The sequence below is a fragment of the Gavia stellata genome, chromosome 16 (assembly GCF_030936135.1).
Source record: "Gavia stellata isolate bGavSte3 chromosome 16, bGavSte3.hap2, whole genome shotgun sequence".
NCBI classification, from domain to species: Eukaryota; Metazoa; Chordata; class Aves; order Gaviiformes; family Gaviidae; genus Gavia; species Gavia stellata.
The window spans coordinates 12,761,244-12,777,212 of NC_082609.1; the positions used below are offsets into that span (position 1 = coordinate 12,761,244).

General features: G+C 45.5%; 1 protein-coding gene across 1 annotated transcript; it reads left to right on the forward strand.

Moving 5' to 3' along the window:
* Positions 1-11,125: 11,125 nt before the first annotated feature.
* Positions 11,126-15,692, forward strand: SLC26A2 (solute carrier family 26 member 2). Its single transcript, XM_009815028.2, has 2 exons — positions 11,126-11,773; positions 14,083-15,692. Exons 1-2 carry the CDS (start codon positions 11,132-11,134, stop codon positions 15,586-15,588), a joined length of 2,148 nt encoding a protein of 715 aa, XP_009813330.1. The 5' UTR covers positions 11,126-11,131; the 3' UTR covers positions 15,589-15,692.
* Positions 15,693-15,969: the final 277 nt, after the last annotated feature.

The following is a 15,969-nucleotide window of genomic DNA, read 5'->3' on the forward strand; positions in this document are numbered from 1 at the left end:
AATAAGGCAAAAGAAATGAGCCTGTCCTTCGGCACTTTTATTACCTGGGCTTCTCTCTGGCTGCCAGGTAGTAATTGCTTTCACCCCAGGTGAAGGAGCCATGACCAGCCAATGCAGTTCAGTGCTGCTGCTGCAGACAGCAAGTTACTGCACTGCTGCAAATCACTACAGAGAGCAAGAGATCTACTCAAGCACAGTATTTTAAGTCACTCCCTCCCTCCGCCTCTCACAGCGCATTCTGCATTGACTACACTTAGGAAACATCAGCACTTCTGTAGCTCCTTCTGAAATACCAGTTTAGCATTTCCTCAGCGAAACCCACGTTAAAAACACCTATTCCCATGCCTCCAGCCACAGGCTGCTGTGGGAGAACCGGAGCACCACTCTCCCCCCCACCAGCAGAGGCAGCTGGCAGCAGGGTGCTGAGCAATTCCTGCGCTCCCAGGCAGCTGCCCTCACCTGCATGTTTCTGCATATATGGCTACCCCCTTGCCTGCAAGCAATTCTCATTTTTTTAAACACCATTTCTGACAGTCTTGGAGAAGCCATGATGATATTTTCTTTCCCCAGGGAGGATGAGGTACTGTCTTCATCTTTTCTCCACTGCCAGCCGTCAGCTCCCTGAATCTCTCAGCCCCTGGCAGAATTGTCTGTGACCCATTTAGAGAAGGGTCCTTCCAGAAACCTTCACCGCAGACGACCATCCAGTTCTCATGAATGGAGTCACATTCACAAGAGGCTTTCAGAAGGGCTGGGAGCAGTCGAGAAGCGGGTATGTCTGCAGCAGGCTGGGTAAAGGCCGTTTGTGCTTTAAGGAAGGGCTCTGCAGCCCTCACTAGACAGTCGTAACGCTGCCTTTGAAGCATCCATCACAAATAACACAGTATCGCACCAAGATTGAAGTACCTAGTATAACTAAAACCCAGGACCAATGGGACTTATCGACCAAAACGAAGACAGTAATTCTCTGGATGGAACTTGCCTAGCATCTAATTTGGAGGGAAAAGTGCATGTAGCTCTTCACTGCTACGCTTATCGGACTCAAATTTGTGGCTGATGTAAACACTTGCCAAAACGGAGCAGAAGAAGGTGACTCTATTGTAAGCAAAATTAATATGATTCAGGAGATAAGGACATTAAAATCGCTGCTATATGGCAAAAGCAAAGGATTTCATTTCAAGTAGATTGGAAAAAAAACATTTTTTAATACTGCTGCAGGCTCACAAAGCTTTTGGATGAAAATGAGTATCTAGGAAGGTAGATTTTCTGACTTACATACTAAGCTGATGGTGCAGTTTATTTCCCCCATACATTTGCCTGCTATAGGATTAGCAAAGATAGACTCCTCTGAATTTGAGACGTCATATTTTTAATATTCCATGCATTAGCCTTGAGGAAGGAAAGAGAGGCGGAAGACTAGATGAAAGCAATGTAAGAAAATACACTGGAGTCCAGCAATTATTTAACTAAGCCTTCTAACCCACAACAACACTCTGAAAATATTAACACATAATTAGTTTTTGACTCTAGGAGACAATATTGGACCATGGCATACACTGAGAGTGTAGCAATTCTGCACAGATATTTGCGCAGAACACTCTTTCTTGATAGCAATATAATTGTGAGAGATGTAGTCCTGAGATATGGACAGAGCTTATTTCTTTTTGATATCTTTATGGCTTAAGTATTTTGATTACCTACGGACTCTGATTCATTGCATCTTTCATTATTTATTATGCTCTTTTCCCTCCACCCACTTCATTTTTACTTGGCATTTTTCTCATCCTTGATGAAAACCTTTAGAGGGGAGTGAAGCACCTGATTTTATGGCTCTTTTTTTGCTTCTGCCAAGCATTGTATGATGTGGCTGAATTTATAATCAAACACATAAATAAAATGCATTTCAAAAGCTGGACGGGCTTCCTTCTGCAACTTAGTCTGATGGGCTTTCTAAGTAAGTCAGACATGCCACATCTAGACCTTCATGTGTCTGGCACCAGGGCCTTCTAGGACCAGCAGGTTAGACACCGAACCCCAGGGGTACCGCTTTGATTTTGCACACAGGAAGCCGCAGGAGGTCTTGAGGGAGGTTGTCCCAAGGCCCCTGATTGCTCCCCCAAAGGCTCCAGTTCAAGAATCTCAGGGTAGCTTAACATTACTTCTGGTTTGTCCCTATTTTCCTTTACACCATTAATGTTTGTCTGGGTGGCCAGACAAGCTGCCCGCATGGGGAAACAGGTTTGTACGAGCTCCGACACGCAGACAGATCTCACTCTCTGGGCAGCAAGCTAGGCAGTTCCCATCTTCTCCATCTCCAAACTTCATGCAACATTTTGCAACTGCAGGCCCGAATCTCAGTGGATGGCAAGTTGTACCGGGAAGGAAGGACAAGGAGAGAAAATGACACGTTGTCAGCTGCTTTCACCATAGCCCACCCGTCCTGCCACGGAGCCGTACGGCTGGTGGGAGCGAGGCAGTGGGCAAGGAGGTAGTAGGAGGACACGACTGAAAGCAGGAGGCTCCTTACACAAGGCTCGGAGCCAAGCGGCATAAATCAGCCAAGAGCTGGGGGAAATCAGAGGGTGCCTTTATCTACTGAGTGATAAAGCAGAGCTGGAAGCCTGGAGAGGACTGAGAAGAACTAGGGAGAGCCATTGCACGGGGGTTTTATTGGCGGAGCAGAGAGGGACGGTAACACCATCCTGTGCAGCCCGTAGAGCTCTTTTCTGAGGGGACCAGGGTGCAGCAGGGCTGTACGAGAGCTGCCAGGCAAGAGGCAAGGTGGGAGGCCTTCCCCGGCTGTGGTGTGCAGGGCTGCCCAGGAGTACGTGCCTGGTGGAACAAAATGGAGCGGCTCTCAAGATTAGTTTGTAGTCTGGGAAACTGGTCTCTGGAGATTTGATATCATAAAGATGATGAGGCAATCTGGGGAACTGGAGGCAGCAGATTTGACAGGCAGACTGAGTGGGATGGGCAGATGGCACATGCTGGTGTTTGTGTGTCAGCAAGCCTCAGCTCACCCTTCCCTGGCAGGAGATTCTGGAGCGTGAGGAGCCCAGAGGCACATTTCTCCACGGCCAAAGGCTCCCTTAGCACAGAAATATATTAACCATACAACTTAATATACCTTCAGAAGAGGAAAGCAGTTGAAAGTTAAATGATTTACTTATCTTAAATATTTACATGGATTTTTCCCCCACTTTTTAGAAAATCAGTGTACAGTAAAAAGAAAAAAAACACCCTAACAATAGCAGTGATTCAGAAAAAAATTAATGCTTGGGAATTCTTTTAATATCATGTTCTCTATTTGCGCTCCAAGAAGATATTATTTCCCTGTTTCTTCCATGAAGACATGATGTATTTGGTGATCCAAGTTGTTCCACGTGCCTCTAGAACGACAACGAAAATGCTATAATGCCCATTGCTTGGTTTTATGGTTTCTTACTAGGCTTCTGCAGAGTCCCGACACAAAAGGCTCCTCTTAATGCTTTTGTCATAGATGTCACTCCTCACAAGGATTCACTCTGGTACTCTTGGAGTCAGCATATACTTCAAACTCAATTAAAACTCCCGTGGAAGTCCCTAAGAGGACTAGGAAGGCAGATGCTTTTGATGGTGGGTAGGCAGGGGAGAGGGAGGGAGCTCTTTTATTTCCTTTGCAACTTCTGTGTTCTAGGTACCAGCACGTCTAGCTAAACCCTTGTGGGGAGGGTAAGTGTTTGCTATTGGAAGTACTCTGTATTTCTACAGCAAGATTGATAGCATTTGCCTAACACTAAAAGACACGAGCATGGATTCTGCAGGCTTGAAGTTGGTTTCGCTTTCTCCAACCATGTATTGATGGACTTTTTGGCAGCCCGAAGTTCCACCTGAAATGCAAATATTAGGCAATGTTCAATTTCAGGGAATGTCTGCTTTTCTGTGCAAACGGTGAAGGTAAGGCAGACAGGGCTGGATATGGCCCCTCTGACCTTGAACCTCCAGTCCAGAGATAAATAAAGAGTAATGAACAAAAAATTGGTATTTTTCAATACTGACATTGTTAAGAGTTCCTCTGTCCTTCCCAGTTGGAAGTACCGCCCAGACAGATCTGGACACTGGGGAAAACACTGTGGGATTTTAAAAGACTTTTTTTTATTAATACGAGTGGTACCCCAAAGCAAAACGGGGCCATTTTCTCTGTCAGAAATTGTTAGGGTATCCCTACCTGCGACAGCCATGGAAAGCTCAAGATCACTTTACCTCGTTACCAACACATAATTAATCTTTCAACTTAAAAGCGTGAGTGTGACTTAGCTGAAACGTGGAACCTTCACTAGAGTTCCTCCGGTTTGTTTTTCGTTTCAGGGTGGTTGTTTTTCTGGGTTAGGGAGCAGAAGAAGTGAGTCACTCTCTGCACCAGACTTTTCAGGCCGCGCGTAATTCGGAACACACGTGGAATTAATTAGAAAGTAAAAACCGAGGCCTTAGGGCGGGGGACTGGTGTGGGCGGCCAGGCCCGCCGCGCTGGGCCGGCTCCGGGCGCCCCCGCGGCCCCCCGGCCCGGCCCGGCCCGGCCCGGCCCGGCCCTCCCCTCCCCTCCCCTCCCCTCCCCGGGCGGCGACGGGCGGGCTCGGCACTGCGCCGGGAGGCGCGGCGGGGGCGGCCCTGCCCTCCCCTGCCCTCCCCTGCCCGCCGCTCCCGGCCCCCTCGCGGGAAGGCGGGCGGGGGCGAGGCGCAGGACCGGGCCGGCGCTGCCCGGCAGCCGCTGCGGCCGGTCGGTCGGTGGGACCCGCCCGCCCGAGGTCTGCCCGGAGCCGCCGGCGGCCCTGCGGTGAGTGGGCGCCTCAGCGGCGCTGTGAGGCGGGGAGGGAGGCCGGCGGGGCGGCATGGGGGAGCGGCGGGTCCCCGGGGCAGGGGCGGGCAGGTCGGCAGCGGGCTCTCGCTGTGGGCCCGCCTCGGCCCTCCACGGGGGGCTGCCGCTCACAGCCCCGCTTTCTGGAGGGGCTCGCAAGGCGGTGCCTCCAAATCGGAAGAGGAGCACAGAAACCGAAAGCCGGGCCCGGGAGGAGAGGGCTCGCCCTGAGGTGGGGCTGTCTGCCCGCCGGAGGGGCTGCGCGTGGAGGAAGGGGCGGTGGGACCGAGAGGATGAAACGGAGTGTTGTATCAAAAACATTGTAACTTCCCTTTCACTGTCCTGGAAACGCGAATGTTGGTTGGTTTCCAAAGTGACACACGGGCTGCCGGCAAAAACCCGCAATTCCAGCAGTGTAAAAAGCGCGTGGATTTCTTCTTGCTGTATGTTCTTCTTGCAGATTTTCATTTTTAAAAATTACAGTTCTTTAAGTGCTCCCTTATCCGGTGCAAACCCTGTGTGTGCCTTTCCCTGTGCGTGCAGGACGGGTCTCCCGCACGATGCCCGGCCGTGCACATGCAGCTCCCGGCCGGCGGCTTGGCATGGGCCGGTGGCCACTGCCCGAGCGAGTGCCGTTGGGGCAGTACGTCCTCCGCCTGCCCTCACTGCCCGAACACATCTCCTCGGTGGTCTGCCTTCGCTAGCTAACGGTAAGGGCGGGAGGAGGGTCCTAACGTAGAAATGACTTGCTGAAAATACTACTTGGCAAACATTCTGTAACAAACCCGGTTCGGATGGAAACTGCGGGAGTACTGTGTGAGGCTGCAGCTGGCTATCTTCAAGAGGGATCCGCTTCAGATATGGCAGGGCAGTGTAACCGTCACTCTCGTTGTACGGCTGCTTTCTCGGAGGTGAGCCAACTTTCCTGGAAGGGCTGGCTGTAAGCAGGGCCACCAACTTCTATGGGACCTTCCCCAAAGAGGCTGGGGGCTGCGCAAGGCTGGTGGGCAGCTTCATTGCTGCTGCTGCTCGGGAGAACTAACATTTGAAGGAGGAGGAGATCGAATATTTCACTCAAGCAAGGTTTTATTGTCTGGCTTTGCAGGTTTTCCTGCTTGAGTTAATGGTTGGTGATTATTGTGCTGACAGTAAGGTAGCTCTGTTCCCAAATGTGTCGCTTAGATGGGTAAATGTGGTATGTTGTTTTACAGTTCTTCGTAAGATTTCAGTATTCATATGATTTTTAAGTCTCTTGTTGAAATAAATGTTTGTAGCTTGAATGTTTTGTTGGAGGATGTTCAGGATTTTATCAAAAATCTGAATTTTCTTCCAAGGTACATGCAATGCTATCCAGTGCCTATCTTGGTGTTATCATGGCAGTACTGAATTTCCTTGTTGCTCCACGACAGTTAAGAGATTATTTGGAAAAGGCTGTTGTCCGACAAGAGTAAGGACAAAGATTTCGTTATCAAAATGTTGTGATATGCTTTCCTTTTATACTCTTAGGATGAGATTTTCCACGGACCCAGAGGTATTAGCTAGACTCCAGTTCAGTTCATGTGGAACTTGATTTCTGATTCACCTGCTTCTCCTTTACCTCTCTTCAAAAATTGTTCGTGTCTCTTTAGATTATGTGTTTGTGCATTAGTATTTAAGTGCATGCAACTTCTCATGTCTAGCAAGCGGGTATGTGAGGGTGGGTAGTGATTGCATATAGTGACAACTCATGCACATGAAATCTAGAAAAATAACTGGCGTCATAGAAAGAACACTTTTGATTTAGTTTCTACTCTTAAGTGCTCACGTCTTAAGTTTAAGCTTGTAATACGTTATTTCAGCAGGTGAGTGAGCTTCACAATCCATTATTCTCTTACTGTCAAGGTGACTGTGATCTGCGATAGAGAAAAGAAGTCCGAGCCAGCAAAGCCCTGTGCTGCAGGTAGTGTTTCCCCAAAGACAGATGCTAGGCAGATGCTAGCTCACCTCTACCACGTCATGGGAATCAGTAAGAATGGGATGGGATTCAGAAACAGTCTGTAAAAGTCATCAGATTTCAAGAATGCAGTACCTCCTCATATCTTTATTTTTATGGCAGTCACTTGATAACAGAGAGATACTGGAAATGTCCTCAGTTCTGTGCTGTAGTCTTTTTCTTTGTATCTTAAGTAAAGCTTTGTGGCAATCAGACACCCCCTGAAGATCTTATTCAGGCCAAAAGGAGCTGATAAAAGTGAATTCGAGGCATACAAATTAGTTGTACGTAAATAGCCGCTTTCAAAACAAAAAGCACAGTAGCTCCCTTTCCAAGTCAAATATACAGAGTATCTTTCAGTATACTGAACCAAAGGGTGTTTTCTTTTTTTTTAAGAACAAATTCCAGTTTTACTAGGTAAGCTTGGGCTAAATGGTTACAAAAATAATACAGAGCAACGCTTTCAGGCAGAAAAGGGTGAAATGGGTGTTGAAAATTGTGTCATTTCCTAGTGTCCTGACATCGCGAGAGGCAGTGACTGTGTGATGAAAGGCCCTTTTCATGCCACGTAGAGAAAGCTGTCATGCAGGTCAACACAAAGACCCAGTATATGCCCAGAGTTTAGTAGCCAAAAGGATTTTTAGTTAGAACATTTTTCTACTGTCTAGACACGACCAAAAAACCTGGGTATCATCTTCTATACAGATGTTTTACGGCACTGCACAGAACTAAACTGAACTATCTGGGTTTCGTGTCAGAGTTCCCTGGTACGTTAAGAAAAACTCGCAGGTTTGAGTGAGCTGTCTGCAAGTCCTGGATGAGGGAGAGGGTAATTGGAAGGATTTTCATTACTAAAAAGTTTACTAAAGTCTTAGAGAACAAACTCATTCAAGTAATTTGCAACACATAAAAAGTAGTCTGGGGGTGAATTTTCCCCCCAGCTTTTACAGTATTGATTTGCTGAGCTTTGGGTGAAAAGCTTTTTGATTTGTAACTCTGTGCTTGTGAAATTAGTAAAACTGCTTGAGCAAATACAACTACAGAATGTGCTTGTGCAGAGTACTGCAGACACATGCTTTTGTACACTATTTTAACTTCATTCTCACAGTGTAGTATTTGCTTTTTTTTGTAAGCACTATAAATAATCCCTGAGCAGACTTTGCAATACTGTATGGGTGGGTGAGATTAGGTATCTGGAAGGTGGGGATGGGTTCTCCTCCAGGTGTGATCGCTATGTGGTCTTGAGTATGTTGCTTCTTGCAGTGCATGTTTCCTTGTTGTAAAGACCCTAACTCTTCTTATGGCTCTTCTGAGCCTATAATTATTCTAAAACACAATGAAGATGCTATACTGGAAGGCATTAGCCAAGGGAAGTTTGTCATTACGAGGTGTATATAGGTGTGTGATACAGTAATTCTGCATGGCCAGGAGGCTGTAAGGTAGAAGTTTGGAAGAATCAAGAAGGCAGGTAGGCAGAACTGAGGCTTTCTTCTCTTTCCTTTCAGTGTACTAAGTCATTGGCTTGTATAATGAGCAAATAAGGAGACAAATAAATACATTTGAAAATTTACCCCTAAAATATATATGTATTGAAGTTCTGGGTAGAGTAATCTTTGGACCCAGAACTCTCAGTTCTCCAATTATAAGGACCAGGACCAAAAGAAGGACATAGAGACCAGAAATAGGACTTGTGTTCAAACTATGGAATTTTCCACTTGCGTCTCACCTAACCCAGCAGTGCATTAAAGCTTCATTTTTCCTTTTTTTGCAGTGTGACTTTCCCTAAGCAGCTCCTCTGCCTGTGCTCAGAACAACAGCCACAAAGAGGCATGTTCTCCCCAGTTGTGTTTAGAGCTGTTTTCATCTTTCTGGTTTGCAGACCACCCTGCAGACCCCATGCGTGGTTCAAATGAATTAGGCGTAGAGTTGGAGGTATGGGAGTATGAAACAGGGCAGGAGCTGGAGAAAAGCATTGATGCGTTGATAGAAATACCTGGTAGGTGTGGAGAACGAGAGGTAGGTATTAATAAAGTATCTCACGCAGAGCATGAGACCTGGCAATGCTGTTCAGTCTGCCCTGGCACGTAACAGAGCACGAGTTGGAAAGGTCGTGATAACAGGAAGACATACATCCCCCATCTTATGCGGAAGATCCCTCCCTGCTGATGCCATGGTGCTATTCACAGTTTTGGAGCCAGGGAAGTCTCTGTTTGAAACACGGCTCCCTTTCAGTAGCAGTTCAGTGGCAGGCTAGCAAAGAGTGAGCTGTGTTCTGTTATTTGAAAGGATGCAGGAGCTTACCCACCAGAGAGACGCTGGCTGTCTCTGGGTCTGTTGTGAATGAAAACACCTTTTGGGAGTCCTGGTGTGGAGCAGAAGATAAAATGCGAACCCCTGTCTCTGGTATTTTCTGTTGGCTATCTATCAGCATCTGACGCCTGTGTTGACTTTAGATAGCCCTCTGCACGCTGTAGCCTGGTAGCTTTAGGGAGAAGTATGCTACAGTGTAAGGTGGAAGAGTTGGATTACTTGGGTTGAATTGCTTTCTGATTGGAAGGCTGTTCTAGAAATTTCTGAATATTTTTATCTGGAAAGAGAAGTTAGTCTAAACATTAAGTATTGTAGCTGCCTCTACTCTCACATGGGTTCCTTTGATATGGTTAGGATCATTTGCTTAGGTTGTTGTAAGACAGTAGGTGCTTGGGTTGGCATTGTCTTTCTAGCTGGAAGAACTGAAGGCAGTTGATCTCTGTCTGAGCTAGCAGACTGCTGGAGGCATGGCTGTGTATAAACCATTATATAGGGCTGATGCAGGGCACTTCAGATACCTCCGTATGACAGCGTCAAAGCTGGAATGGAAGAAAGGAAATCGTATGTTCCAGCCAGCTAGACTGAGGTCTGAGAGAAGGCATTTCCTCTCTGCATAGCTCTAGGATCAGTGCCTTGTAATAGGCTGACTGCAGGGGAAACAGGTAGTTTAAGCACCACGCTTAAACTCACTTCTCTCACTTCTCCCCTTGCATGTTTTTGAGAGACTCACACTGAAGTGATAGTAGCAGTGAACGTTTTCTAGCTACTTGGGAAATGTTGATTAAGTGAACAAATTTTGAGACGGACTCTTCAGTGGCATCCTCAGCATGGCTAGCTCCAATACTGATTTGGTAATTAATTCAGTCATAAACGTTGCATAGAACATTAGTTTGGTTGATGTTCGCACTGCACGGAGAAGGCATAATTAGCACATAAGGAGTATGTTGTTATTAGAACACTGGGACTTCAAGGCAGTGTTCAAAAGGGAAGCCTCGGAGTTAGATTTTTCAGGGTTCTGCTGCTGTCTCTGGCCTTGACTCCACTGTAGCATCAGGCAAATGAGTTTCTGGCTGAAATTTAACAACTTCAGCATACTAGTAGTAGCAGGTATTGTGGCTAAAAGAGTTTTCTGGAGGATTCTGGATGTTTTCTGGAAACTGGGAGTGCTGTATGAATGCCAGCAATCACTGTTGGCATTGTCAAGTTTCATTAGGGCTTCTCTCATCGAGACTTTGCTCTTTCACATTCAGGCAATTTGTTTCCAGTATTAAATGTGCTTTGATATAATCACCTTGTTTTACTGTTTGTAGGCAGCCTGTACTAGAGCAAATGTTCTGGCAGAAGTGTTCTGCCTACCTTACATTGTGCCCATTAATATGTCTTCCATTTGTGTGTATTGTTTTGGTCAGATGCAATTTACCAGCTTTTAAAAAGTGTGGAGAGCATTTCTGACAGTGTGACAATGGCTGAAATAAAGCCACTGTGTAAAGATTGCATCATCTTAGGTAAAAAAAAAATCTTTACAATATTTGACAGGTGTAATCACTGCATTTAAAAAAAAAAAATGAGATTTAGACCACGCTGTACAATGTTAGAGATAAACTAATTGTAGTTAATTTTCAGCAACTGAATTGAAGAGACTGTTGGACTACAATAAACCCTGTGTCTATCTTCACACAGTGGAACAGGCTGCAGATAGCAATTTTTATCAAGGAAGCCTCCCAGAGAGACAGTGCTGCTGCATTCTTTTCCATTTCACAACATTGCCAGCAGCGGGTTTATTCTACGGGATATCAGCTTCCCTCCTAGGGAAGGTGATTCCTTGCTTAACAGGCATATAAAGGGGAGGCTCTTTCCAAGTTTGCTTGGAAATTGCTTTCTCTGTGCTTAATCAAGACGTTTAGCCCTTGCTTTTCATAAATGCTGTATTCACTCCGTTAAAAAGTCTCATGTAGCACATTCATTTATGTTTTAATGAAAATGGTCCTTCTTTGTGTTTTTAGGGAGTCCTCGAGATGGCAACAATGGCAGAATTCAACAACGTCTGTTCAGTGACTGAAGTGCCAGAAGGAGGTGATGCTAAAGGCAGTTTCCATCACAGAATGTTCTTGGAACCCCAAGAGAAGAAGAGGAGCATGAAGGCTCTGGTGGTTAAGCAAGCAAAGAAAACTTGCAGCTGCACTCCAGCCAAAGTTAAAGACTATGTTTTCAGTTTTTTTCCTGTCTTGCAGTGGCTTCCTAAATACAAACTAAGAGAGTACCTACTGGGAGACATAATGTCTGGTGTGATTGTGGGGGTCTTACTAGTCCCACAGTCAATTGCCTATTCTCTCTTGGCTGGGCAGGAGCCTATTTATGGCCTTTACACATCCTTTTTCGCTAGCATTATTTATTTCATATTTGGAACCTCCCGCCACATCTCAGTTGGCATCTTTGGTGTGATTTGCCTGATGGTGGGACAAGTGGTAGATCGTGAAATACAGAGAGCTGGCTATGACATAGAGCCAGCTGGGCTCAGTGTCCTCACAGATACAGCAGCGCATGTAAACACCACCATTTCGCCTGTGAATCTGACATCGCATAAGCTGCTCTGTGATAAAAGCTGCTATGCAATTACAGTGGGAGCCACCATGACCTTCATAGCTGGAGTTTATCAGGTAAGAGGAGGTGGACAAACAGGTATTCTGTGGAAATAGTTTTAATTCTTCTGTAGGTGATTGTCCACATGAACAGCCTGCTGGGCTTGCATGTGTCCTCAATCTGCATCCCAGGGGAGCGGACACAGGGAGGACTGGAGGTCTCCAGTTACTGTGGTGCAAGAAACTCCCTCTGTGTCCTCTCCTTTTTTTAATAGCATTTTGTGCTTGCGTTGCTACTCTGTTGGGGACTGTAAGGACCTCCATGTAGCCACCTGCTGCTCTCACACAATCTGCTCGCCACCTTCCTCGCTGTGGCCTGAAGTGCTTTTCTTTTTTGTTTTGATTATAACTTAGGCCTCCATTTCATTGAGCCAAAATGTGGTGTGGCAGCTTTTAATCCCAGACTTCAGTCCTTTGCCTTTTATCAAAAAATAATCTAGACAGGTTTATTTTTGTCACTGTGCTTGTAAAACTTTGCTTTTTGCCCATTCAAAGCCAAAACAATGCCATTGTATGCAAAGGACACTACTGAGATGATAAAATATATTTGAAATAAAACTTTTTCTTTATTACGGTATTAAAATATATTACTCAACAATATTTTACTAGTCCATCTCTGCTTACTTCCTAGAATTCACTGCTTGCTGAAATTAAAGCAGATATCTTTGTTTTTAGTGTGTAATGCATTAACCAGAATGGGTTTCATTTTAATGGTACTGCAGAGCTGTGGTATTTTGGTTTGTGAGTTCACATTCGTTTGTTCCTACAGTGACGTCCAGCGTGATAGCTAATCAAACTGTAGAGGAGAGGAAAAGGCAACATACCTGTGGTACTTTAAAACACTGGTTTTAGACAACCTGGGACTTTTTCTTGTACTGCAAGTTAGTGTTGAGTAATTTCAGTAATACTCTGGGACTCCTGAGGTACACTGGATTTTGTGTTTCATCGCTGTAGGGTGGACGCAGTTTTGGAGTTGTGAATTGTGTTTAATATTCTTTGCAAGTTCAAGTACAATTAAGTTTCTTTATATGAAGAAGTCGGATTACTTTATCTTAAGTCCCTCTGAATGTTAGGCATATTTTACTTGCTGTCTCTCTGCCTACTAACCAATAGGTCTTCACACCCTCAAATATTTTCTTTATTGGAAGCTCCAACCAAAGTCACATATTCTTTGTATCAGAAACTTTACAATCAAATCAGAAAAAGCAAACTTGCTCACACCATTTGCTTACAGCATAACTAGGTGAGACAATTATTGCTAATGTTTTACAGCTAGAAAAACCTTGAATTAACTTAATTACCAAGGTTGCGAGGGAACCTTTTTTAGAGCTTGGCTCTGAACCGGCATCCAGTCAGTCCAGGTCCCAAACCTGCCTTCTCTTCAGTAATGCTTTGCGGTTCTTACAAAGTTTCCAGCCATGATCCTAGCTGGGAAAGAATGATTCCCTGATTCTTTATTTTGCCTTAACTACCTGATAGTATATATCAAATTGACACTACTTAAAGTTTAATATCTGTAAGTTCTGGCCTGCAGTCTTCAGGTAACAGTGTAGACAGGCCTGTTGTCCAGCTCAGGGAATTAAAAGGTTTCTAGCAAACTGTTGTGAGAAGGTCCATGCTCTGTTTGGCATGAAGGTTGATAGGGAGAAAGAGTCATTTACCAGGTGCGAAGACCCGTGTGTAGGGTAGGTATCCATAAAACCAGTCATTCCTATGAGAGAACACCAAGGATTTGTCCATTCAACTGGCATTAATAAAAATGAATGACAAGGCACTTTAAAAATTTATCTCTATTTATATAATCTGCATCACAAGAGTTGGCAGCTCATATACTTTCTGAATGAGATGCACCAAACTTTATGCAGCGCACAGGACAGCTATTATGCCATAAGCTATAGTTTTATTGCAGGTTGTGAGCTCAAGAGTAAGATGGACAAAGACAACCAAAAAGGTTTTGGATCCCTGAAAAGTTCACAGAGATTATAAGAACTTGAGAAAGAAATGGCAAAAGTAGCCAGTATTTCAAATGCTTTTTTCCCCTAGGTTTCTTTGCCCACTAGGGCAATTAGGAGTTACAGCTGAACCGATGAGCAACAACAAACAGAGGTTCAGAGTACGAGAACCCCCAAAAAAGCCTGCTCTGTGTTAGAAATGCATTTCATTTAAGCACGGTGTACCAGGAGCAGCTGAATGCTGGAGACTGTTTTCTCCATGCTCAGACCAGGCCTTGTCCTCCAGGACCATGCACAGTTTTTAGCTCACCTCCCTCCAGAGTCCCACAGTAAGATTTGCATCCTAATCTGTTGTGTGTGGTTGATTCCTTCCAGGTGGCCATGGGTTTCTTTCAAGTGGGATTTGTCTCAGTGTACCTCTCCGATTCATTGCTGAGTGGATTTGTCACGGGTGCCTCCTTTACCATCCTAACCTCACAAGCCAAGTATCTCCTGGGCCTAGACATTCCACGGAGCAGTGGCATCGGCTCCCTCATAGCCACGTGGATAAACATCTTCAGAAACATACACAAGACCAACATCTGTGATCTCATCACCAGCTTCTTGTGCTTTCTTGTACTTATCCCAACCAAAGAACTTAATGAACATTTTAAATCCAGGCTCAAGGCTCCAATACCAGTTGAACTAGTCGTGATTGTGGCAGCTACTCTGGCATCTCACTTTGGGAAGCTGAGAGAGACTTACGGCTCGAGCGTTGCTGGACACATCCCAACTGGGTTTCTGCCACCCCGCCCTCCAGACTGGAACCTGATTCCTAATGTGGCTTTGGATGCTATCCCCATAGCTATTATTGGCTTTGCCATCACTGTCTCCCTCTCAGAGATGTTTGCCAAGAAGCATGGTTACTCTGTGAAGGCCAACCAGGAAATGTATGCCATTGGCTTCTGCAACATCATTCCCTCTTTCTTCCATTGCTTCACAACAAGTGCAGCTCTTGCCAAGACTCTTGTCAAAGAGTCCACAGGCTGTAGGACACAAATGTCTGGCATGGTGACTAGTTTGGTAATCCTATTAGTCCTCCTTGTGATTGCACCTTTATTTTATTCCCTTCAGAAATGTGTCCTTGCTGTCATAACCATTGTAAACCTCAGAGGAGCCCTGCGGAAGTTCAAGGACCTGCCAAAAATGTGGCATTTGAGCAGAGTGGACACAGTGATCTGGCTAGTTACTATGGCAGCCTCAGCACTCATCAGTACTGAGATTGGTCTTTTGGTTGGTGTTTGCTTTTCTATGCTCTGCGTCATTTTCCGAACTCAGAGACCAGAGGCACCGCTGCTTGGCTGGGTGGCAGAGTCTGAAACGTATGAATCCCTGTCTGCTTACAAGAACTTGCAAACAAAGCCAGGGATTGTGGTGTTCCGTTTCGAAGCACCCCTCTACTACATCAACAAAGAGTGCTTTAAATCCACCCTGTACAAGCAAACTGGGGTCAACCCAGTCTGGGTGAAGGCAGCAAAGAAAAAGGCAGCAAAAAGAATGCTTAGAGAGAAAGAGGTGGATTCTGGTGGCAACCAGACCAGCATCTCCATGGATTTTATCTCTGAACCTCTGGGGTTTCACACAATAGTGATTGACTGTTGTGCAGTACAGTTTCTGGACACGGCAGGAATACGCACGCTCAAAGAGGTCTGCAAGGACTACAGGGAGATAGATGTTCAGGTGCTACTGGCCCAGTGCAATCCTTCGGTGAGGAGTTCCCTGATCCGAGGAGAATTCTTTAAGGAGGGGGAGGACCACCTTCTCTTCCACAGTGTGCACCAGGCTGTGGACTTTGCATTGGGTGCACAGGGCCACAGTGGGACCAGTGCTTCTAAGAACTAGTTGTGGAAGGGGAGCAAGCTGGAACAAAGCCTGGGAAAAAATGGCTGTCGGTCTGTATGTCTATGCAAGATATATACACTCAGATAAAAAGAGGCAGAGCTGCTTTTAACACACTGGTTACTATGCAGTCTCTTCTGATGCTTTAGATTTGCCTGCTGGCTATAGTGATTCATTAGGTGGTACTGAATGAAGGCAGTTCTTAACTTGATTATGGCCAATCTGTGAATCTAGGAGTTTTCATATGGTTGTTCATCTTATTTCTCTTCTCTCTTGAACTTTCTGTGTCTCAGTTCCCCTCTGAGTTTTGATCATCAGCACTGAAGTCTTTATTGCAACCCTATGTTTAGGGATGGGATTTTGAAGTAGTCCGGACATCCTGTC

Bases quoted from the DNA above. Each gene is read 5' to 3' on its own strand.
- SLC26A2 (XM_009815028.2), top strand. From the start codon at position 11,132: ATGGCAACAATGGCAGAATTCAACAACGTCTGTTCAGTGACTGAAGTG. The intron at 11,774-14,082 runs GTAAGAGGAGGT...GATTCCTTCCAG, and splicing joins TCATAGCTGGAGTTTATCAG to GTGGCCATGGGTTTCTTTCA.